The sequence below is a fragment of the Tasmannia lanceolata genome, unplaced genomic scaffold (genome assembly GCF_043159265.1).
Source record: "Tasmannia lanceolata isolate RefF3 unplaced genomic scaffold, GAP_Taslan_0.1 ptg000005l, whole genome shotgun sequence".
NCBI classification, from domain to species: domain Eukaryota; kingdom Viridiplantae; phylum Streptophyta; class Magnoliopsida; order Canellales; family Winteraceae; genus Tasmannia; species Tasmannia lanceolata.
In genome coordinates this window covers 13227447-13252386 of record NW_027518682.1, presented here as the reverse complement: position 1 = coordinate 13252386, position 24940 = coordinate 13227447, and the positions used below count along the sequence as shown (strand labels likewise).

Genomic DNA, 24940 nt, shown 5'->3' with positions numbered 1-24940 from the left:
CAACCTTTTATGTTGACTGTTTGAGATATTTGTCTAATTGTCGCGTGGTGCAAACTGCAAAGATTAGCAGAAGTACGATGTGTGAAAAAGGTGGCTAGCAATAAATAATAATCATGGGGTACTGAGTTTTAAATGAGAAATTACGGGAAAAATGGGACCAAAGTAGAAAAATTAAGGGGAAAAAACCGAAAGAATGTTTTAAAATATGACAATTACGGAAAAAATATATGGAAAAATTCAAAGTTATGACAATGACAGGAAAAAAATACATAGAAAAAGTTAAAGTTATAACAATTACGGAAAAAAAGTGCCAAAATAAAACCTTGCACTTCTCTACGGGCGCCCACGGCTCCACCTCGCCCGGCCGGGTGGACCCGCGGGTCAATTTCAAACGGGTCACGGATTGGTGACCCGGACCCGTAATTTACGGGTGGGCCGGGCTGACCCCGCGGGTCCGGGTCACTTTTTGCCAGGTCTATTGAATATGCATCACCGTCCAACAAAAACAATTAAAGTTTAAAATTGATTTGAATGTATCACTGCAAGTTCTTTTTCATAGGTCTGCTGAATCCGACACAGCACTGGTGTCAGATTTCAAGACTCTTATCCGCACCTTTGGAGCAGAGTCAATAACCATAAAGCATAGCCCCCCTAGGTTCTGCATTTTTTCTTCAAATGCTGTTCAATTATAGTTGTACAAAACTTACAGTACAGGTACTCTTTGTTGCACTTGTAAAAACAACCAATTACTCCAACAGCTTAAGCGTTAGAGTTGGTGTTATTTGATCATTCATACTTCAACACTCCCTCTCCCACCTCCCCACTTTATTTGGGTCACGTGTCCCACATGGCAACTCTTTTGGATTAGCCGCTCTTTTGGATAGACTATACACGTAAATTTTTAATATCATGGAGTTGTTGGGCTTTGAACATGAGGCAATAGCTCTTATACCATGTGAAACATCCAATTTCTATCCATTTTCTTTCATGTCAAGATTTATCAACTTGAGGGAACTAAACAATTTCCGCGTGTTGGCAGAGTACAGAGTGGATCTGTACACACCTGAGACGAACTGCTATGGAGTTGATTTGGGCGTTGTTAAAACATTGTGAAAGATTGGGCTTGATTGGTATTCTAGAATACACTGTGTCCCCGGAAATGTTTTTGGAGCCTCTCAAGGCCAGCCTCGTGAGATACAGACTCCAAGCTCTCTTTGAAAACATAAATTTGAATGGCTATGAGGGGCTTTTGGAGATTGTTGAGCAGGTTATCGATTATCTGCAAAGCAAGTGAGCCATGGAAACTCTATTTCTATGATTTAGCCGACAACGACACTGAATTTATTGCTGACACATGACACCCATATCCACACGTGTCAACACTCCTATAGATACTTTTAAATGTACTACTATAGGTGTCAGTGACTCATGCATGTATGTGTAGGAGTGTGACACAATTTCTAGAATTTTGGGAATCATCATGTCAGAAACCTCATATTCGTGTCGAAACTTGGCACGTGAATCCGTGTCTACAAATCATGATTATATGTACTCTATTTTAGTTGTATCCCCGTTTCTAAATTTTAGGAGTTTACCATGTCTTGACACTTCATGTCCGTGTCAACATGTGACGTGTCCGTGTCCATAAATCATAGTTCTATTTGAGGTTGTGAAGAATAGCTGTTCACTACCAGCTAGAGACATTACCTGTGCTTTCAATTACAGCCGTTGTTGCCTCCAAAGGTGTGAGGATTTGATCTTGTATTGTAACTTGTAAGCATACTCCTAGCACCAGGTCAAGAAACTTGGTATATTGGTCATAGTTTTATATGGAGACACATCAATGGAGGGCAAGCAAACAGACTTGAACGAGATATTCAAACTCACAATAAGTTACTCAGGCTCCAAAGGTGTAATAGAAAGGACATTTTCCAATAACTAATGCAGCTACTCCGCGATCCCAGAATTTCAAGGTAGGAAAATAATAATAGGAAAATGGTCAAATATAAACCTTTACTGTAGAGCTCATTTCGAACAATTTACATAACCGTCCAATGAATTGGACATGAAATCACGCAAAACCTTAGAAGTAATCTCCAAGCATTATAGGCATGACATTCTAATACTCTTGAGTTGGAGCAGTTCTAATATACAACATTACACGCTTCGTAACCAAAGGTGAGTTTGAGATCAACCCTTTGTGTGAAGGAAATGTCTTGTAATATGTTAATCAAAGTCTCAATATGAGTCTTCAAATTGAAATAATTCATGAAGTTTGCAGCTTTTGTCGAATCTAGTCCGAGTTTTCTGAGTGCCAGAGTTTCTAACTCTCACTGGTTCCTCTTTCGGTAGTCTGTACCTCATTTCTGGATTCAGCATTTTCCTCATTGAGTTGTTCGTAACAGCCATTTACTTCCTCATCCCCAACAGCCGTTGCAGGATTAGAACTTCTGTTCTCGTTATTACAGAAATTGACAAAAAGTTTAAGTTGAAGTTAGCCATGGGTTTAACTTTCAGTTTCGGTTTCGGAAAAAAAAATGAATTTCATTTTTTATCTGAAATTTGGGTTAAAAGTAAAATTGCAAAAAAAAATCATTTTTCCGAAATTTCGGGTTTTGTGGATTTCGGTTTCGGTCTCAACCAAAATCCGAAATTTCAGTATTTCGGCCAAAATTTAAAACCATGATGTTAGCATATGCAGGGTTGTATGTATCTCTCTCTATGTAAAGTGTGTGCATGGTGTACATACATGGTTGAGAGAGCAAAAGAGAACTAGAATTGAAGGTAGCAGTTGAACATACGTTAGCGAATAAATGATCAATCCAAGAGCCACAACGACAAACGAAAAATAGTATAACCAGTCAACCTGCACTGGGCCATGGACATGGTTAAAAAAGAATTGGTGCAAGATTCGTACTGAACTGGACGGAGATTTTATTTTATGTTTTTTTAAAATAGATGGAGATTTTAGTATCAGATTGAAAAATACAAACCTGCTGTCCATAAAAGAAGATGCGAATGAGAACTACCCACATATCAGACGTGAGAAGGGAAAGATTAAATATAGTGGCTCCACCCATCTGCACACCAAATAATCAAAAAGGTTTCATGTCAGAAATACTGTCAAACATTGAATTTTCATAGTCTGTTATGAAAAATGCTAAGGTCCAGTTTTTTTTGGATTTTGAGAACCGACTACGAGTCCAAAACTGATTATCGGACTAAAATTAAACAGTTTTGGACTCGCAGTCGGTTCTCAAAATCGAAATTTTGACTTGGCTGAGTCAATGAAAACCTCATGGATTTTTCTACAAAATCGGAGTTGGACTCTGCATAGAATGGCCAAATAAGTTTACCCAGCTAGTTTCAAGATGACCAGCAAGTTTTTCACCATTGGTTACGATGACCATGTTGCTTAATGTGAAGGTTTTGCTTTTGCATAATGCTTCCATATTCCTGGGTTTTTAAGTTTATGTAAATTATGGCAGAGGTCAAGCATCAGATGTAAAACACAAATCTTCTCACATCCAAAGGGAAAACCAAGCTAACTAGTGCATACAACAAGGAAACTGACCTTCAGAACAAAAGGAGCAATAGTATAGAACAGAAATGTCGACATTGCAAAGCCAACAAAGAGAGAGATCTGAAAATTCAAAGCAGGAAGCACCATTTAGCAAACTTATGAATTATATGTAATATGATTTCTTTTAAAAAGGTTAACAGAAAGACATCTAATTTAATTTCCAAATGAACTTAACCAAGGCTTTTGGATTCACTAGAATGTAGACATATGTTAACATCATTAAAAAAAAGTAAAAATATGTTAATTTTACACTGTTAAAAGGAGAGCAGTAAGTGTGTAAAAGGGTTGTTGAAAGAGATCGGTGTTTTGCACTAATATGAACTCAATTAATATTTTATATTTTTGTTGGTACATGAGTAAGAATTGATTGAAGAACAAAACTACAGTTCCCTGCTCTACCCACTTCTATGGAATCTAACACAATTAGCATTTAATGGAGAGAAACAAACAATAAAGAGCAAGGAGGGTTGAGAAAGTCTAATATCAACCATCATTACTCATGTTCATCATTAAGGGGCTTTACAGTTAAACAGTGACCATGATTAGATTATAACCAAGGATATATTTAAATTCTGATAAAATACTACTGCAAAGCCCAATTTGATGATTTATCTTTGGATTATAATTTATAAGAAAAAAATCATTTGTGTTTGGACTGAAATTCATAAGTTAATGTGCTCTTAGGAAAAGGTCTGGTATCTTCTTCTTCCAAAATAAAAGGGTGGCAATAGTATATTTTACTACAAAAATATAAAAGTAATTGTGATATAGCCTTCAACCTAAAGAAAGAAGAGATCAAAGTTCAATACACTAGTGAAGCAATAAAATACCTCTATTGAATTTCAAATAAGAGAAAGCACGGAATAAGAGGCGGATTTCACAAAAGGAGAACAGTCACACGCTTGATCAGCAAGCTTCCTCCACACGCTCAGCTTTTCTTCTAGCTTCAATCTTAAAAGATCCACAATTCCAAGACTTGTCTAACAATACTTCCTTTATGACTACATATAATTGTTTCTATATATTCCAAGACTACATATAATTCTCTCTACAATTCTAGTAAGTAAACCTTTAGTCTCATCGAAGCGGGAGAAACAGCTAGCCACCTCCTCATCCACTGCAAAATGGCTAGGGAGGTGTGGAGTAAGCTTCTTTATTGATTCGGCATTCATTGGGTTTTTAATGAAAACCTCATGGACCTCCTACAAGCTTGGTCGGCATCACCATGGAAAAAGAGAGGAAGAATCTTGTGGAATGTCTCCTTCTTGGCATCTATCTGGGTTCTTTGGAAGGAAAGAAATGCAAGGGTGTTCAAAGGGCACTCAAGGGCCCCGCTTTCTTATTTATCAAAGTGATAGCCCTCATGATCTATTGGGTGAAATCTCTTCCTTTAGATTCGTATCGGCTTATGATCTTTGGGAAGGATGAAGGGAAGTATGTTGGAGCATGGAGAGTAAACAAAAAGAAGTTCAGAAATGGGAACCTCCTCCCGGCTTCCTTAAGTTAAACTTTAACGGATAGAGTTTGGGGAATCCGGGCCCGGCAGGAATAGGAGGTGTGGTAAGAAATGCTCGAGGGGATGTAGTACGGGCATTTTCGGGTCCCATTGGGGACGCAGATGCCACTGAAGCGGAGGTTCGTGCGGCTTATCAGGGACTTAAACTTATGGTGGAGAACAAAATTGAAAAGGCGGCAGTATAGAGGCTTCTCTCAATGTTATCAAGTGGCTAAAAAGGAATCAAAGCCATCCGTGGAGATTCGATAGGCTCTTTGTGAGATGTTAGATTGGTCGAGTATTCATGCATGTTAGTCAAACGGCCAATGAGGTGGCTGATCGTCTTGCTAGGGAAGGAGTGCAGAAAGAGTCTCTTCCTTTGTTTGACTCTCTTCCTCCCTGAATCCTTTCTATTGTTTGTTTTTTAGCCCATTGGGTGTCTTTTTTCTTAGTGTACCTTGACCATCTCAGTCTTCTTATCAATGAAATGGTGACCATTCAAAAAAAGGAAAAAAGAGACGGTAGATCCCCTCTCTAGCCAATTTAGATTACAAGTAAACCCTTCTCCCCTCTCTTGACCAAGTTATAATTGCAATTGAGAAGTTGCTAATTCAAGGCTCCAACTGATAGGTACAATAGCTAAATGATCGAGTTTCCTTATTGATAGTCAAACAGGGTTTTAAAACCACACTCTTCAGTGTGCCTTAGTGAATTTCAAATAAGAGAAAGCACGGAATAAGAGGCGGATTTCATAAAAGGAGAACAGTCACACGCTTGATCAGCAAGCTTCCTACACCGCTCAGCCTTTCTCCTAGCTTCAATCTTAAAAGATCCACAATTCCAAGACTTGTCCACCAATACATCCTTTATGACTATATATAATTGTCTCTATATATTCCAAGACTATATATAATTATCTCTACAATTCTAGTAAGAAAACCTTTAGTCTTATCTAATAAGATGGTAGATCCCCTCTCTAGCCAATTTAGATTACAAGTAAGCCCTTCTACCCTCTCTTCACCAAGTTATAATTGCAATTGTGAAGTTGCTAATTCAAGGCTCCAACTAATAGGTACAATAGCTAAATGATCGAGTTTCCTGATTGATAGTCTAACAGGGTTTTAAAACCACTCTTTAGTGTGCCTTGTGAAAGCCAATTATTTTAATTTATATTATATTATATATATACATACTTGATGTCAATTCATGCGTCTAAATCATAGTTCTAAACTTCCACCGACATGTGTCGATTTCAACCGACGTGTTGATTTTGGTAAGGGATTGAAGTCTGAAGTGGATTCCTTGCATGAACCCACCTAATCAAAAGATGCCAAAGATCAAGAAAATATTAATGCCCATTACATTAATAAGATGAGTAATTTGAAAAATAAAAGAAATGGCACGATCATCAGTATCTAAATTTACAATGAAATTTACTATTCAATATATGAGCGGCAATGCTTGTTACTAGATGTTTGATCTTGTTAAACTATTATAGATGGTTGTCTTGGACTCTTGGTTATGTGATGGTATTCATGCTTATTCTAGCATTTCTTGAAGTTACATTTTAAATGTTCATCATTTCTAGACTTCCATAAACTTATATGATGTCTATAAGATTTCTATGGGTTTCCATAAACTTCCAGAGTACTTCCACTTCTGTGAGGACTGAAATCTGGAACCAAAACCAAAGTTTAATTCCTTGGTCTAACGTATTAAGAATATAAAAATACAATAACCAGGCTCTGGCTACACCAAATCCTAATCCAAAACCTCAGTTCCATTGAACAGTCTTTTAGTATGTTAACTTAACAACCTCTCCAAAAGCTTAAGCTGTTGGAGAAAGGCGTTATTTATCTTTTATACTTTAACATAGTACTTGCCCTGCAATTGTCTCATTCCTTCTAATCATGCGGCTCAAATACCAAGTAAAATTGCATGTACTTTGATCTGTTCAATAAAAAATCACAAGCACAATTCTGATAATAAAGTGAAGTGCTCTCCTACATAACACTTGAATAGATGCAAGTGTGATTGTTAGGGCAAAAGGAATGCACACAAGACAGATGCCAGTGCCAAACTTTGATATGTCAAGACTCAAGACCGAAGAGATAATAAATTGAAAGACGATTAACAAACCAATACCAGTAGCAAACTTTGAGCAGGTAAGATATTGATCGTGTCAACTATGGAAACATTTTTTTTTTTTTTTGAAAGGTTGGAAACATACATTATCCTATGCATATAAATCACTTGGGAAGGGAAATACAATCGTACTTTCTGTTTTAAGATTAAACTTGTATTGACATAAGGTTCATTTTTTACAATAAAAAAAAATACAACTTGCATTAACAAAGTCAAGCTTCCAGAGAAAATTGGCAAATTAAGTTGTATGAAACTTGAAAATTTAAATTCCCCACGGAAGAAAGAACAAGCAATAGGTTAGGTGCCAAAGTGTACAAAGCATCAATGCAAATTTATACCACAGCAACAGATTACTTACAATTTCTGCAGACCACTTGACTGCTTCAAGATCCTTCTTCTCAAATATAAATCTAGGAGCGCATTAAGGAATGAAGAATATCAATTTTGTTACGCTTTCTGAAAGGACAAATAGACTTAAATTAAAACAATGGGCTATGAAATGAGATGGATACAATAAAGAAAAGAAAATTTGGGCCATAAAAAGGCATCAAAAAGCCACTGAGAGCATCCTTCTACATCCAAACATTGCTTCATTTCATGTTATAATAAATGCAGAGAAACTCAAGGATAAAATGGAATTATTTAGTATTCGAAGAAAATATATGGTAATAACTAATAACCTATGTCACTTCCAATTGATGATACAACCAGGCAACCAAAATGGCCTTCACTTTGTTTAGCATTTTAGGGACTTCTTTGCTGATGCCCTCATGTTTTTATTAAATATAAATTGATCAACTTGTGAATTGTTAAAGTAATGCATCTCAAAATTTCACGATTGCCATTAATGAAGGCCTGAGAGAGTACAAGTTGGAACACTCCTATGACATGCATATATTTTCAGCAAAAATAGAAGGCACTGATGAGAGCAGACATTATTCCTACAGAATAATTTTAAACAGATCGAGAACCCTACAAACAGGAAATAAAACCAATATTTTAAGCCAAGCATATGGTAATGCATTTCACTGCAGCTCATTTTCTTCTCAGTTACTCAGGGGGACAGCCCTCCAAAAAATTACTATAAGAAATACAGCAACAGGCATATGACAGATTAGCAATGGACTTCTCAAACATAACACATTTTACCTAGTATGTGATGCAGAGATTAGGATTTATTTCCACATTATTTAGTTTCTAGTATTTTTATTTTCATGTTATTAGTTTCTAGGATTTTATTTTCCATGTTATTTTTATGAATTCTTATTTTAGTAGGTTTCTATCTTTTAGGTTGTTTATTTGCCTATATATAAGCTTATTTACAATTTATTTTGTAACTTGGATTGATATTGAATAAAGATTCTTCTCCCTCTAATTCTGGTTTTCTTCTTCCCTCTTCTGATTTCTTCTCTTCTCTCTCTAAATTCGTCTATTCTTCTTTTCTTCTTCTACTTCTCCCTAAATTCGTCTCTTCTTCAGGTTATTTTCGTCTCTTCTTCCCCTATTCTTCTAATTCTATCCCCTTTCGTCTATTTCTCTCCCCTTTCATCAAATTTCCCTTCACGGTCCTACATCAATTTGGTATCAAAGCGAAAGATCCAAGAATTTCAGCGAAATCAGAGCCAAAGATCCAAGCGTTCTTCGCGGTTAAAGACAATTTCGACAATCTCTGGTTTTCAACTCCGAAAGATCAAGCCGCTAATCGTTGGAAATTTCGCGCTAGAAATCCGTGAACCAAACCTGGAAAAAAAAAATTATGTGACCCTTCTCCTGTAACCGATCCTATACCTTACAGATCTGCCAAGAAACTTCGAAATTTTGAGCCACCCAAGTACCCATCTTGCTGCCCTGTTAATCAACCGATTATCAACCCAAAACCAGTCCCTGTTTTAAGCCCAAACCCACCATTCCCAACCCATCAACACCCCAAAACCCAAAAACCCAAATCCAATTTCCAACTTCCCTTTGATTTTACCCCATCAACCGATCCTAATATATCATCAAAACCCCTTGTAAGCAACAACACCCAAAACAGCCTCTATTCCCATATCTCCCTGCACCCAAAACAGTTCCCTTACCAACGATTAGCAGCCATCTTTCTCACACAAAAGCTTCTGTCCTCTGCCAGTCTGCCCTAAAATCAGTAACTTGCATCCATCTTTCATCCAAAACCAGCCACCTTGCTTAGTCCACTAACCCGCTTTTATATTCCAACAGCAAAGAGTCCCTTGGCCCTTTATTTCACCTTGTTTCATCCTCTAAACCCCAAGAAAATTCAGCCGAAATCCGTCCTCTCAAATCAGATTTTTCCATTATTCCCGTGTTAACTCGGTCTTGGAAACCCGGTTGACTCCATCTTCAACCTCAAACCAATTCAATGCATGTATTATCTTCACACAGGAGTTGCAGCCGCTAGAAGTGCCGAGCGTCCTGAAATAACCGGCCACATATTCTTTTATTCCGGCCAATGTTCGTGAGGAAGAAGGCAACCTTCAACCGTCCTGGAGTTTTCTGCGGTTAGGCAACTGAGAGAGGCAAGTTGGGCTACTTGCACTTCACGTTTACCATAGTTACTAGTGATTTGGTAACTAGGAAAGTTACCTACTAAGCTGTATGGTAAACCTACAGTTGTAGGTAACAAGAAAAAAAAAATACAAAAAAAGGCAACTGAGTAGTACGGCTGGGTTATCTCAAGTAAGTCACGTGACCCTCTTTCTTTCTATAAAGTTGTTAACAAAAAAAAAAGAGAAAAAAAAAAGGAGGCAAGTGACAGGTGGCACCCACACTTACTTTTGTTTGACACCTTGTTGCCCACAATGACTTGCCTTATCTGTAGCCCACAATAACTTGTCATATCAAAGTACGTAACTTGCATAGTACGGTGTCATATAAAAGAGAGGAAGTCAATTCCTTCCTGTGGAAGCTAAGTGCATGTTGCCTATTTTCATGCCACCAAAGTGTTGTAGGTGTCATTGAGTGGGAAAAAAAATACCATAAGTTCACTTTATATCCACCCCTTTATTCCCTTGGACACCCTCCTGCCATTAGGAAAGACTAATGAACCCCCTAATCTTTTACCCTTAGGCTCCCTTTTTTTATATTATTTAGGTTTAATTTATCCCCACTCTTTTTACCTTTCGACACCCACTCAAAAAAAATCAGAAAAAAAAAGAGATAGAATTTTCTTTTTCTCTCCCCTCTTCCATTCTTTCTCTCTCTACTTTTCCCTCTCTTCATTCGAGCCATTTCCGCTGGAAAATGGCCCTCGATTTCAACACAAAAGTTGTTCGTGACAACTTTTACAGCGTATCTCGCCTATTTTCAGCAGCGGACAATAGTCTTCAGCATAGTTTCAGGAGCCATCTCAACCGTTGATCGCACTCCTTCTTCCGATCATCAGCTTTCACTCATCCGATTTCAGATTCGTGATAGACGTTGTGTTCCTTTCGACATAACACACAAATCAAACGGTTGATTTCAGTTTTTTTACTCCGATCCCTATGGCTCCTCTAGCTGCTCCATACTTTGATAGACATGATCCTCGATATTCTTCTGCACCACAGGTTCCATATTTCTATGGTTATGATGATTGCACCTATCCCTATGGAGATGTTGAGAATACGTGTCTAGATTGGATCCAGGCACTTAATGCATACCATAGGTACTGTGGTTATGATCATCAAATCACAATTCGCAAAGTTACGGATACAGTGTGCCACAAAGCCAGGTAGAGATGGAATTTCTTCGTTAACGAGCGTAGTGAGTTTTGTAAACCTCCATTTCGTCGATGGGAGGATGTTCGTTATGAGTTTACATACCACTATCAAAATCAACAGAGATTGAAACGTGAGCGAGCAGCGTATGACCAAAGATTGATGCATGAAAAAAGCCGCTCGACGAGAAGAAGCAGCTCGCCGTGAACGACAAGCCGCAGCACGTCGTGCACGAGACGTTGAAATTGCAGTTGAAAACCGATATTTCTAGCGTTGCATGCGCGAGTCATATTTGCAGAGCCGCTTCACTACTTCATCCATCCCACCTAAAGTTGCTGCTATTCTTACGGAGCATGATGCTAATATTGATGAGATCATCGACGTTGAGCCTTTGATTCCATCAGCTTCAGATTCAGGCTCTGAGATGGACGATCCAGAGTTAAGGACTCAGTTGATTGCTGATATCGACATCGTTGGACATGATGCTTCTGAGATTTCTACCGCACCGATTGCCGAGCATCTGGAGAGAGATTTTGCCACTTCTACAGTCGAGACAAATATTTTGGCAGAGCCGCATGAGGTTGATCCATTGACAGAGTCGACCGAGCACCACCATGAGTCAGAGGCGAGTGCCTTGCTTGACGAGCCATTACTTGAGACAGATGATCGAGAATATATTACGGAGGATTGCACTATCTTTGAGCCAGTTGAGCAGATTGTCGAGATTTGCGCTGACACAGAGGTACTTGTTATGCAGATTGATCAGGAGGATTGCCCGTCTGACATCACTATACTGGATACAATTCTAGCAGATGATTTTGTTGTTGATTCCATTGCGCCCGATATGATACCCGTAGATGATGACCTTGTTGAGGCTAGTTATGGATTGGTACTGCCCATTGCTGTTATGCCGATCCCACCGATCCAGGAGGAGTACGTTACGATCTTCCCAGCTAGTTTACTTCTCCAGCGCAGATTTTGTTCGCATGAGTCTACATGGCCCATTTCTTTCCTCTTCTTTCGCCAACCTTACAGATGCTTCTCTCGATTGTCTCGAGTGTTGGACATGATGATTGCTTCCGCCGGATTACATGTTCTATTACTTCAGCGGATTGTTTACATCTTTGACCCAGGTGGACTAGAACTCGAGGACTAGTTCTTTTTCAACCGGGGGAGAATGATGCAGATATTAGGATTTATTTTCGCATTATTTAGTTTCTAGTATTTTTATTTCCATGTTATTAGTTTCTATGATTTTATTTTCCATGTTATTTTTATGAATTCTTATTTTAGTAGGTTTCTATCTTTTAGGTTGTTTATTTGCCTATATATAGGCCTATTTACAATTTGTTTTGTAACTTGGATTGATATTGAATAAAGATTCTTCTCCCTCTAATTCTGTTTTTCTTCTTCCCTCTTCTGATTTCTTCTCTTCTCTCTCTAAATTCGTCTATTCTTCTTTTCTTCTTCTACTTCTCCCTAAATTCGTCTCTTCTTCAGGTTATTTTCTTCTCTTCTTCCCCTATTGATATTCTTCTAATTGTATCCCCTTTCGTCAAATTTCCCTTCACGGTCCTACATCAGTATGTTTTCTCAAACATAACTAGAAGCTGCTTAATCTGAGGGAATCAACCCATACAAATGGGGTGACATATCCCAAACCCTCGTATTTGAGGGGTGAGATATCCCAAACCCTCATTTATACACGACAAACTAAATTACTGTATAACATAATGGAGGCAAATGTGTGAGAATGAATAATCAAATGCTTTTTTCCTCAATCTACTAACAGTTTCATGTTTTTCAAAATATTTAAGTAATAGTTTGAATCTAAGCACAGTGAAACATGAGAAATCAGCATCCTATAGCTTTTACATAAATCGTTTGTGGAAACCTTCATAATAGACAGAATTCTTGCAAATTCTCTATTAAAGGCTTCCCATTAACAGGTTCATTAAGCTGTAGCAGCACGAGAAAATTGCAAATAAGCGATCTTAATAACAAATACACACAAGAAAATATATTCCATTTATAGTTCCGGTATGCATAGAAAGGATACATCTGGCATACACTAACTATCACTCCGAAAATACCAAGCATTGCAACAACTTCAACTCGGTCTTTCTTCTTAACACAATATTCCTGCATTTAGAAACATATACATGATAACATAACAGATGAAGATATGATTTGAAGACATGCCAGTGTTTCCCTTAAAGGCAACACACTTCAGGTTAGGCTAGGTGTCCAGGTTGTTAGCTGTGGCTACCGGATGCCCAACTCTCCTGATAAGATGCTTGTAAAACAAAAACTAATAATTTAAAGTGTTGGTGAGCTTAAGCGCCCAATCATATATATATATATATATATATATATATATATAGAGAGAGAGAGAGAGAGAGAGAACGGTTCCTACACATATGTGTAGGGAGTTCTCTACACACTAGCTTAAAATACAGTGGGGGCCCACATTGTTTGGGTGATCCAAGCCATTCATTTTAAAGGCCCTCACATAGATAGGGTGTCTACAAAAAATCAGATCCATAGGATCATCCCAACCCTACGATTTGTGGAGGTAAAATGGATGTCTTTAAACCTTTACAAATTAGTCCATTTTTTGCCTCAACAGTTCGAATGGTTAGGATGATCCTATGGATCTGATTTTTTGTGGACACCCTATCTATGTGAGGGCCTTAAAAATGAATGGCTTGGATCACCCAAATAATGTGGGCCCCCACTGTATTTTAAGCTAGTGTGTAGAGAACTCTCTACACATATGTGTAGGAACCGTTTTCTCATATATATATATATATATATATAAAGAGAGAGAGAGAGAACGGTTCCTACACATATGTGTAGATAAGTTATCTACACACTAGCTTAAAATACAGTGGGGGCCACATTATTTGGGTGATCCAAACCATTCATTTTTAAGGCCCTCACATAGATAGGGTGTCCATAAAAATCAGATCCATAGGATCATCCTAACCATTCGAACTGTGGAAGCAAAAAATGGACTAATTTGTGAAGGTTTAAAGACATCCATTTTACCTCCACAAATCGTAGGGTTGGGATGATCCTATGGATCTGATTTTTTGTACACACCCTATCTATGTGAGGGCCTTTAAAATGGATGGCTTGGATCACCCAAACAATGTGGGCCCCCACTATATTTTAAGCTAGTGTGTAGAGAACTGTCTACACATATGTGTAGGAACCGTTTTCTCATATATATATATATATATATATATATATATATATATATATATATATGTTAAGTGAAGCTACACATACGTGTAGCTAACTTAACTACACCGACGGCTTAAAATACAGTGGGCCCACATTATTTGGGTGATCCAAACCATTCATTTGATACATTGATAGGGTGTACCCAAAAAAACAGCTCCATAGGATCATCCCAACCCTTCAAACTGTGAAGGCAAAAATTGATAGATTTGTGAAGGTTTTTACACGTCCAATTTTGCCTCCACAAATCGTAGGGTTGGGATGATCCTATGGAGCTGATTTTTTGGGCACACCCTATCTATGTGAGGGCCCATCAAATGAATGGTTTGCATCACCCAAACAATGTGGGGCCCACTGTATTTTAAGCCGTTGGTGTAACTAAGTTAGCTACACGTATGTGTAGCTACACTTCTCTCTCTCTCTCTCTCTCTCTCTCTCTCTCTCTCTCTATATATATATATATATATATATATATATATATATATATACACTAGAATTCCTGGCCCATGGTATGCATGGGTGTAAAATGGTGGGCCCCACCCTATGCATGGGTTTGGCTGGAGATGGTGGGGCCCACCCATCAAAACATGAGGTGTGGAATGGTGGGCCCCACCCATGCTAGGCATGGGATTAAAATGGGGGGCCACACCCCTCAAAAAACGAGGTGCAAAATGGTGGGCCCCAACCCTAAAGCATGAGTATGTCTGGAGATGGGGGGATCCACCCCATAAATTTGAGGTGTAAAATGGTGGACCCTACCCTATGCATGTTTGGGTGGAGAACCCATTAAAACATAAGATGTAAAATGGTGGGTACCACCCATGTAATGTATGAGGCATAAAAAAATTCCATAGAAAATAATATTATATGAAAAAAATCTAAGGTCTATTAGGCTTACAATTTCCTTTGAAAATAGGAAAAAAATAGTTTGAAAAACAATTTCTGTAAATTTTCAATAAACATTTTCATAGAAAAAAAATAGATGACAAAAGGAAAAACTCACATTTAGTATATATTATATACATAGATGGGGGGAGAGAGAGACTGAGAGACTATGACAACTTCCAAATCTGTCCTAGCGTACATTATTGGAAGTTGATTGCCAGACTGAAAATGGTCCCAAAGTGAATTCCAGCCAATGGTCGGTGGCTGGTCTGAGTTCTGATGAGGTTATTTTATATCGTAGAAAACCATAGACTAATTTGGATATTTACCAGAAAAAACAACAGAAACAACAGTTTTGAAGGGAGGATATTTTTCAAGGACTACAAAGACACCCAAGATTCCAAGCAATCACACCCCACCACCAAGGAAAGAAAGAAAAACAAAATAAACCATGCAAAAATTGAATTATTCATGCAAAGGTTGTGGATGTTATGCTCACCTGGCCGGTCTAATATTTCATGGTGTGACCGTATGAAGGCAATGGTAGTGAGAAGACAACAACAGTGACTGACCAATAGGGAAGAAAACAAGTTCTTCTAGCTTTGATACCAAATTGATGCAGAACTAATAGAAAAACTAAGATTCAATATTTTAACTACTTGAAGATCCAACAATATTCTACCGGTCAAGATTCTGAATGTATTTATACAAATAGACTCGGATCTAACATTGAGCTCAAAGATAATATCAAGCACTTGAGTCCAAGAAAAAAATCACTTAGATCCATCTGTTGGATATATGATCAAGTCAATCTATAAATTCAATGATTGAAATTGATCAAGACGGTTCAACATCAATTTTGGTCACTTGAATATTCAGCACGTTTGAAGTCGAAACAATATTCCATGGAAACTTTGAGTCTTAAAAAACAGAAAGAATTTCAAGTTTCCTGCAAGAAGTAGAGAAGAGATGAAGAATGCCTTTAGATAGAAGACAACAAGGATAGAAGTTCGAGGGCACCCAACCAAAAAAACTAGAACAGGGAGGTGAACAATGATGTGAATAAAATCACTGAATAGTGCCACGTGATTAGTGACATGTGAATAGTAAACCATAACTAATACACTAAAACGTCTCAATTACATTCAAGTTTAAATACCAAAAGACACGTATACCGCTACTAACTTAAAAGACTCAATTAAAACTCTAAAGCATTAAGGATGGGCCCCATAATCATATTCACCTCCCTTGATGGTTTTCGTGAATGATGCTCCACATCATGAAGGCAACCGAGAGTGAAAGAGGGGCATGACAGCTAAGTGATCGAGAAAAGAAAAAAAGCTAGAAATTGAAGAATCTTTGGACTGTTAAGTTTGCCCATGTAGCATACCAGCAAAATGCAAGAAAAACCCAACAAAAGGTCTTTTTTGCAAATAGAGTCTTGGGATCGATACCTTTGCTCTCTTTCTCTCTCCCCTCCCTCTGTATTGGTAATGACACCCCTACGACTACTCTACGAGGTCGATAACCGAACAATACTTACGACTACCTAATGAGGTAACTAAGAGGATACTACTTACTTGGCTTGTTTCCTCCCCATTGACTACATTAGTTTTAATTCACCACTACGCTATGAGGTAAACTACCTGCAACCAAACTGACCCTTAGGGGGATTTGCCGTATGCTATGTTGCATCAGTACAGATATGAGTGTTGGAATCCGACACAGGTATCGAGTGTCGGATTCAGCAAACCTCAAAAGGAACGATCTTTGATTCGCCAAAATATTTTAATTGATTTTCAAATTTTGTTTTCTTACAACCAAATGAAAATCATTTGGACTGACCAATCAATCTTCAACTGGCACCTTCAAAGCTAGATGACGGAGTTGCCAGAAACAGTTATGAAACTCGCTGCTGCTATTGTCGGTAAGCCAATTTTGCAACTGAAAAATAATATGATTATAACAAGAAATATATTAAAAAATTTAATCAGTTAAGTAGATATAATATTTTATTTCTATATATAAAACTTACTAGTATGATGGGTAAAACTCAAAACATGAGGTAATTATAAAGTTGTGGTAGTGGCATGCAGAAAAAAACGGAAAAAATAGATCTAGAAGTATCTCAAAGAAGCCTGAAGTATTGGAATCCGAGACATGTACGACACGGATTCTTTGCCTATTTAGAAGAATCCATGCAACATGGGTTGCATGGTAGTCCTCTGTTTGATGGCAAGAGCCTTTCTTGTTGTAGCAAACCACTGGTGTGAAAGTCTAGTTCCCTGCGGAAGATGGTGAAGTGGTGAACACAGTGTAGAGAAGACACAGCTGTTAAGTCGGCACAGCATAGAGAAGACACAGCCGTTAAGCTGGTGGTTGGAGACACTTCTGATATATTTTAATTTTTTGTGATTTATATTGGAATTTAAAATAAAAAGGAAATTATTTGTTTTGCTTGTCATCCAGTTACAAGTAGCAATCTCGACACGTGGCTTTACCAAGTTCTATGTTACGATGGGTGCTAATGCGGTCCTGTCTTCCTAGAATAGCTCTATCAGATGCAACTAGCCAACTAATAAGTTGAGTTTTAAGAGTCTACAAGATAGTTAATATTATTTTTATAAAAGGACTAAAATAGTACATAGATTAAGTAGCGTAGTGATTATATGACGGTTTCCAATTCAATAAGCACGAAGTTTAGATTGGATAACATAAGTCACACAACAGTCTGAATAAAAAACGCAAGCCATAAATCCTTGACTAAAAGGTGAAAATACTTGAAATAAGTGGAGAATGAAGACAATTAGTCACTAACTGTACCCTAGGAGGCAGCGTGGCTTGTCTCGAATGATAAAAGAAAAGGAAGCATAAAATGGTAAAATATGGTTCACTAACCTCTCCAACATTGCTGATTGCATAGAAAAATGTCCCCGCAATAACAAGAGAATCGCCCAAGAGAGGTTTATTCCCACCTGGAAGACATAATTGATAGTTATTCAGACCAATAAAATAAAAAGCTATTATTTGACATCTAGATCTCTCTCCTCTGAGTTAGAACCATCAAAGAGAAAGTCTGTAAAGATAGAAGCAAATAGGAACTTATCTTCTACCATTTCTCCAATCCTAGTCTGACAAAAAATAAGAACTACAAGAATGCCCCTAATCTAGAAAGAGAGAAAGACTGAAATATAAACAATCATTCAATAGACAAGAATTACAAGAACACCCCAAATCAAGAGGGCAACAGTAAAGGAAATTACTAGGCCACCCTTTCGGAATTACACTGAAAATCATTTTCAAGAAAACAAAGTTACCTCCGCCAGACACCCCTGCATCGGAGAGGAGCACCAAACCAAGGCCTACCACACATGTGGCTGCTCCTAAAAGCTGCCATAGCGAATATCGGGTCCCTATGAATATCCATGTGAGAATTATGGCCCATGGTACAGTCCAGCAATCCAGTAGGGTCACACTAGTAATTGATGAGAATTGGTACGCCTTAATGACTGCATTTCAGCATCCATCCATTCACAATTTCAGAACCTTAAAGTACACTGCCTAAGTAATAAATCTGTCAACACAGACCAAAGAAGGGAGAAGTGACAAATAAAGCAAGCAGCATACTTGAAATTAATGCAAATATGCTTAACTATAGTCACTAGAAGCTTGAAGCAAGACAAAAAGCAAGTCCGTAAACAAACATGGGACTATGGGAGAATAAAGAGGAAAATAAGAAAACCTGGTCAAATTATGATATGCCCACAGCAATACTATATTGGCAAAGATATACACTTATAGAGTTACTAACCTATAGAGTTATACGGTTATACCCGATTTAAGCTTTAGAGAGAGTCCTTGTTGCTATTTCAAGGTACCAGTATTGTTGACAACTGTCTAATGTAAGCAAAGTCTTAAACGGGACTTGAAATCATCATAGAAAGACTAGAAGAACATGTTCGCTGTATATTGCACGAACAGACAGAGAAACATGATTAATTGGGTGTACCTAAAATCTATTTGTTCACCTTTCCTTACAATCAAAACAAAGCCAGGATACTGAGAAGACTCAACCTCGTAAGCAGAATGATAAAACCTTCATATCACTCACCTAGGTAATTCGCTTGAACATCAACAAAGGCCAAAACAGCATACCAATACCAAGAAATCTGCAAGCCCACACAAACAGAGATCTTACTACACAGATAACTTTCTCACTTCTGCAAATGAAACCCCTTAGACATCTCATAACAAATGTCAGTATTGTTGAGCAGCTTCAGTTCAAATAGAAAAAGTTGAGCTCACAAATTGAATCAAAGTTAATAATACCACTGTCTAAACTATGATAAGCATCTTTGTGAAGCATCTATAATTTGACCGAGAACATGGGAGAATCGTACTATGAGAAGCATCTTTGCGAGATGTTAGTGTGATTGGGCACCCCACATGATGCCAGGCAGCAGCATGAGCTGAACCATCAGTGGGTCCCACAATTGAGATGCCATAGGATAAAATTTGATTTCGTCAGGTAGTCGTAACTGTGCAATCTGTGTTTCCTGCAGATGGATGGTTAAAAAAATTGAGAAAAAATCCACTCAAGCCCTCTGATTAAGTGGCTAAGATTGTCTGCTGAGTGCATTTTTAAACTATGGCATTACTACAGTTGGGTCCATACTCCGCAGGATGTCTGGATCATACTGACATCATGTGGATGTGCACAGTCAGAGGGTTTCGCACGAGTTTTTCATATAGGTGCAAGCATCCCCAAGAAAGAGAACTGGAGATCTTTTACCCAGCCAAGAACAAATCTCTAGGTTATAAGAAAAGCATGACAAAATGATTAGAACATTTGCTCTTCAGATTCTTTAGCTTGGTGGTGGTGGGAAATCCGTGGGTCCCTGCCCACGTGTGGTCCATCGAAAGATTCAAAAGAATAGGTGATTGCCTTGGAGAAGTCATGTCTTTTGAGCAGTCGTGAAGAGGAGTCAATCGACTCCATGCGGTGGTGACGGAATTTTGTTCTCCTGCCCCGTGCATCGATATGATTATCTATGGCACAACCTACTGGTTGACGGTTCTGGCCGAAAGACGTGACCCTAGGATGGAACTTTTGATCGGAGATGGAAATTGTGGAGCTTTGTCTAAAGCTAAGTCATGCCCAAAAGATATGGTTGTTCCGTCAGTGGATCAGGTGGCCGACCCTGCATCAGGTATGCATTGGATTTCAAATGGAGCGTGGCGTGGCCGATGACAGGTCCTAAAGTGGCTAAGGCGTACGGCTAACACTCTGGCCGATCGTTTAGCGAAGGAGGGAGTGGGATTATCGATTCCGAATGTTGTATTTAATGCTCCGGGAGCGAATCTCTTGTAATTCACTGTATTACACAGGGACATCTGGTCCCTTCTTCGTGTAATTTCCTTCCATGAATTAAATAAACTGTTATCGTTTTAAAAAAAAAAAAAAAAAGTGGCTAAGCGAGCCAAGCGGTGAGAAGGAATCCAGCTAGAGGAGATCAGAGTCTGAAGGAAGGGGCTCTTTGACAACATCAGAAGGCAGATGTCTCAGGGTCTATCAAGGTGGCCGATAGCGATAGGACAGTCTCCACAATGTAGCAGAAATCGGGCTTTTTTGAAGGTGAGCATAAGTCCATAAAGAAATCCTTGTAAGCTGCCTAGTCCGAATCAAGTGGTCAGCCTCTGCTTAAGTCTAAACCCCCTTTTGAGGATGAGGGTGGCAGGGCTTCCCTTCCCCTTTAAGATCTCAATCACAGAATTTCGAGGTGGCAAACTCCGGCTCAAAGCCGGAGACCTGAAAGATGCGGGGGATTGCCTCTTGCCCACCCAAGTGATTTCAGTGTTTCTATGTAGTTGCAGGGCAGAAGGCACCAGTAGAAAAATTGACTAAGAATATCTTAGATGGCTTGGATCTACAAAGCTCCTCTGTAAATGAGCAAAGCCATTCAGAGTTAAGTATGAAGGCGACCGCGGGGATACTATTAGAGCTTTCCTCTTGATCGCCAAGTAAGTTAAGGTAACCCAAGGATAGGACTTGATGGACATCATTCCGATCGTTGAAGGCATAGATAAACCTTTACACTGGGAGGCAGTCGATAAGCTAACCGGGGCACAAGAGGATTAAGGAGAAGTTGATTTGGAACTTGGTGGATAACCACACCATGGTTACGAGCAGGGCACTGAGACTCTCTTTCGTAGATTTAGAAATGGAGCAAGGAACCATTCAAGAGAGAGAGAAAGAGAGATGGGGCAAGGACTCTTTTGTACAAGGTTGAAATTCAGGGCACAAAAATGGAAAACCCTTTTGACCCAGTGAGGAATGAGAGATCTAGAAGACTGGGAGATGATCAGACTTGAGTCAAGCATACACTACGAGAATGGATCCGTTCACAAAAGAACTGCTGCTCGAACTAGAGGAAGCAAGCGGACAGAGGGTGGATCACAGATAGTTGTTTGCCTATGAAGATCCTTTGTTGGAATATTGGGGGCTTGGGATCCCCAGAAAAGGCAGCCCATGCCAAGAAAATGCTAAGAATTACCAAACCTAACATTTTCTGTCTCCAAAAAACCAAACATACTGATTGCAAGATGACGTTGGTCAGAGAGTTGGGGTGAAACTTCTATTTTACCAGTCTGAATTTTATCGCGACTACTGGTGGTATTTTTCTAGCCTGAGATGGCTCTCAGCTAGCCCTAGAGGATGAGGTCAAAGGATCCTTCTTGGTATAGGCGCAGCTAAAGATGATATCGGATGGTTCTCAGTGGGTTTTTTCAAGAGTATATATTCCTTTCGTGACCATGGACCAGAATACTTTGTGGGCAGAGGAAGGTGGCAACACCCTTGGTGCATTGGAGGTGACAACGTTACCAGATTCATCGATGACCTTATGGGATGCTACAAGATATCCTCAAGCATGTCTGCATTCTCGAACTTTATCAACAGGAACGAGTTGGTGGATCTTCTGCTAATAGGGAGTTAGGGACAAAATACACTTGGTCAAGAAATAATAGCAGTAGCAGGATAGATCGTTTCCTGTTGGGCGAATCTTGGTTGGATTGATTCCCTAATACTTGCCACATAGCGTTGCCTAATCCTATCTATGATCATTGCCCCATTCTCTTGGTGGGGCAAACTTGTTGGATCCTAGAGGCAATCGTCAAAAAACCCATACGTAAAACAGAGATCGTGTGTGTGTGTGTGTGTGTGTGTGTGTGTGTGTGTGTGGATCATTGCCCCATTCTCTTGGTGGGCCAAACTTGTTGGATCCTAGAGGCAATCGTCAAAAAACCCATACGTAAAACAGAGATCGCGCGCGCGTGTGTGTGTGTGTGTGTGAGAGAGAGAGAGAGAATGAGAGAGAGAGAGAGAGAGAGAGAGAGAGAGAGAGAGAGAGAGAGAGGTGGTATTTGCCTTACTGATGGCGAGTTCAAACTCATGCCTCACTAAGCTGATGAATACTTCATCTTCCTTACTTAATATTACTCTTCTAATTTGTGTTTTCATTTTCATACAAACAGTATTTAGAATTTTAGATCTCTCTTTTCCAGATTCATCATATAGAGATTAAACATTACATATTTGGGTTCAGTTACTTAAGAATATCCATTTAAAATTCTCATAAATTATTTATTCATGTTTTCCATTCGCACTTAGAATAAAATTAATAACAATTCCATCATGTATCTGATTGAATCCTATGAATGCTAACAAGTAATTTTTCCAAAGCAACAAGGAAGAGATTCTTTAACTAGAAAGTGATCCATTTAATATGAGGACGGAGACAGAAACCTATCCAGAAGTTTTTGAACCTCGGCCACAATGGAATCATCAAATATTTAATTTCTCTTTTTTCAAATAACTTACAATAGTAATACTGACAAACTTCATTTTATTTTTAACAATTGGCCAAAAAGCTTTATTATCATAAAAATGGTAATTAAAGGACCAAGATTGCTCAAAGTACAACAATGGTTGAGAAACACCAAAAAAATACCCGTAGCTTCTGGCGTCGATACAAAAGGATGCTGCCGAAAACCAAAGCCAAAGACAAGTATGTGAACAAAGATTGAGTCAGTGGCGTGTCGACACCTATAAACAGAGAATTCGATCAAAGAAACACTAATTCCACTAAAAGAAAACATAATGTCTAAATTTGAAAGGATTTCAACACCTATAGTACACCAGGTCATCAATTAAAGGGGGATATACTAATTTAAGGGGAGTGATATAATCTCCCCTTCTTTTTACTTGGGACAGCAGCCTCTAGTGCATTTATGACTACTCTCTTACACTAGAGGGGGCTGTCCCAAGTAAAAAAAAGGTGAATATATCATTTCCCCTAATTTAATCAAGTCATCAATTAGAGAATCTGAACAAAGTTTTTTCCAACCAACCTAGTTGATTTTATATCTATATAATGTATTTAATTACCTCTTAAAGATCGGCGAATATATCATTTCCCCTAATTTAATCAAGTCATCAATTAGAGAGTCTGATCAATGCTTTTTTCCAACTAACCTAGTTGATTTTATATCTACATATCATATTTAATTATCTCTAAAAGACAAACACGATCTTGATCAAAGAAACCCTAATTCAACGAAAAGAAAACATAAAGTCTAAATTTGAAAGGATTTCAACACCTTGTCTCATATAAACAGAATTCAATCAAAGAAACCCTCAAATCACCAAACTGAGAGAGAGAGAGAGAGAGAGAGAGAGAGAGGGATAGAGAATGGGAAAATGAACAAAAAACACAAGCTTGTGACGAATTCAGTGTATCTATAGCCTGTAAAAAGATAGATCAAAAACTGAAAACCCTAAAATCACCAAATTCAAAGAAATCGATGGATGAAGAAGGAAAAATGATACAAAAATTCTAAATTCGAAAGAATTTCAACACCTCCAGACTCACAGATCGACTATAGAGATCTTTAAATTGCCAAATTCTATAAAAATGCAACATAAACCCCTAAGAAAAAGAAAGGGATTTGGATGTTACCGAGATTTGAGAGGAGAGAGGAGGTGAAGCTCGTGACTGCAAGGAAGAGTGAGATAATCTGACCTAAAAACAGGAGAAAAAGAAGATCCAATATCTTGCCTCTGTCCATTAAAAAGAAGTAAAAAAATGAAGCAGAGAAGTTCTTTAGGCCGAGAGAAATATAAGGAGAAGCCCGTACCAGGATTTGTTGTTTTGGATTTTGACTTTCATCCACCGTTCTCCTCTAATTGAATACTGAATGGGTAGCCGGGAGAACAGAGGAGGGAGAGATTTTAAAAACATGAGAAATCTCTCAGCTACCCTTTTACCCTCAGTATCTTTCACTGCCCTTTCAGAGAGAGTGAATTTTACAGCTGGTTGAAAAACATAGTAAAACATAAAGGACCTTCTCATTATCAAATTATGGTCGTGCCCTTATCAGTTCCTTCCCAGGCAAAGGATACATCGACCCTCATATGGCCAATATGGGGTCGATTTACCACTCCTAAAATACAGTTAAAAAACAGTGTTGCTTATATTATTAGGTGATCCACGCCATTCATTTGTTGGGCCCAACCTACATAGGTCATACCTCATAAATCATCACCACAGTATAATTATTAGCTGTCAATTTAGGATTTTCATTACTTGGGACATCCAGCTACCGTTCACTCCTCTGATGTACTTCACATTAGAGGGAGTGAATGGACTTGATTGCCACGTACAATGCAGTTGGGTGTCCCAAGTGATGAAAAGGGGGGCATTTATCATTTGCCTTTTCTATATTGTGCCATCCATATTAAAACTGAGAGTTAGGATAATCTTATAGAAAATATGTTAGGGCGGCGCCTATCTGCATTGAGGACTAACAAAGGAA

General features: G+C 38.4%; 1 protein-coding gene across 5 annotated transcripts; it reads right to left on the bottom strand.

The window, feature by feature from the left end:
* Positions 1-1996: 1996 nt before the first annotated feature.
* On the bottom strand, positions 1997-24368 carry LOC143877562 (uncharacterized). 5 transcript variants are annotated; one of them, XM_077379693.1, is made up of 12 exons: positions 24263-24358; positions 24085-24147; positions 23077-23107; positions 19179-19236; positions 18385-18576; positions 17966-18042; positions 12996-13078; positions 7582-7633; positions 3575-3643; positions 2994-3080; positions 2802-2866; positions 1997-2450 (listed from the first exon to the last, which is right to left on the bottom strand). In XM_077379693.1, the coding sequence occupies exons 1-12, from the start codon at positions 24292-24294 to the stop codon at positions 2324-2326; spliced, it is 936 nt and encodes a 311-aa protein (XP_077235808.1). In that variant the 5' UTR covers positions 24295-24358; the 3' UTR covers positions 1997-2323. The 5 variants fall into 5 exon arrangements, with proteins under 5 accessions (XP_077235808.1, XP_077235807.1, XP_077235806.1 ...); XM_077379692.1 differs by lacking the exon at positions 19179-19236 and having other exon boundaries at positions 23077-23171; positions 24263-24368; XM_077379691.1 differs by lacking the exon at positions 24263-24358 and having other exon boundaries at positions 23077-23171; positions 24085-24250.
* Between the last annotated feature and the right edge of the window lie 572 nt (positions 24369-24940).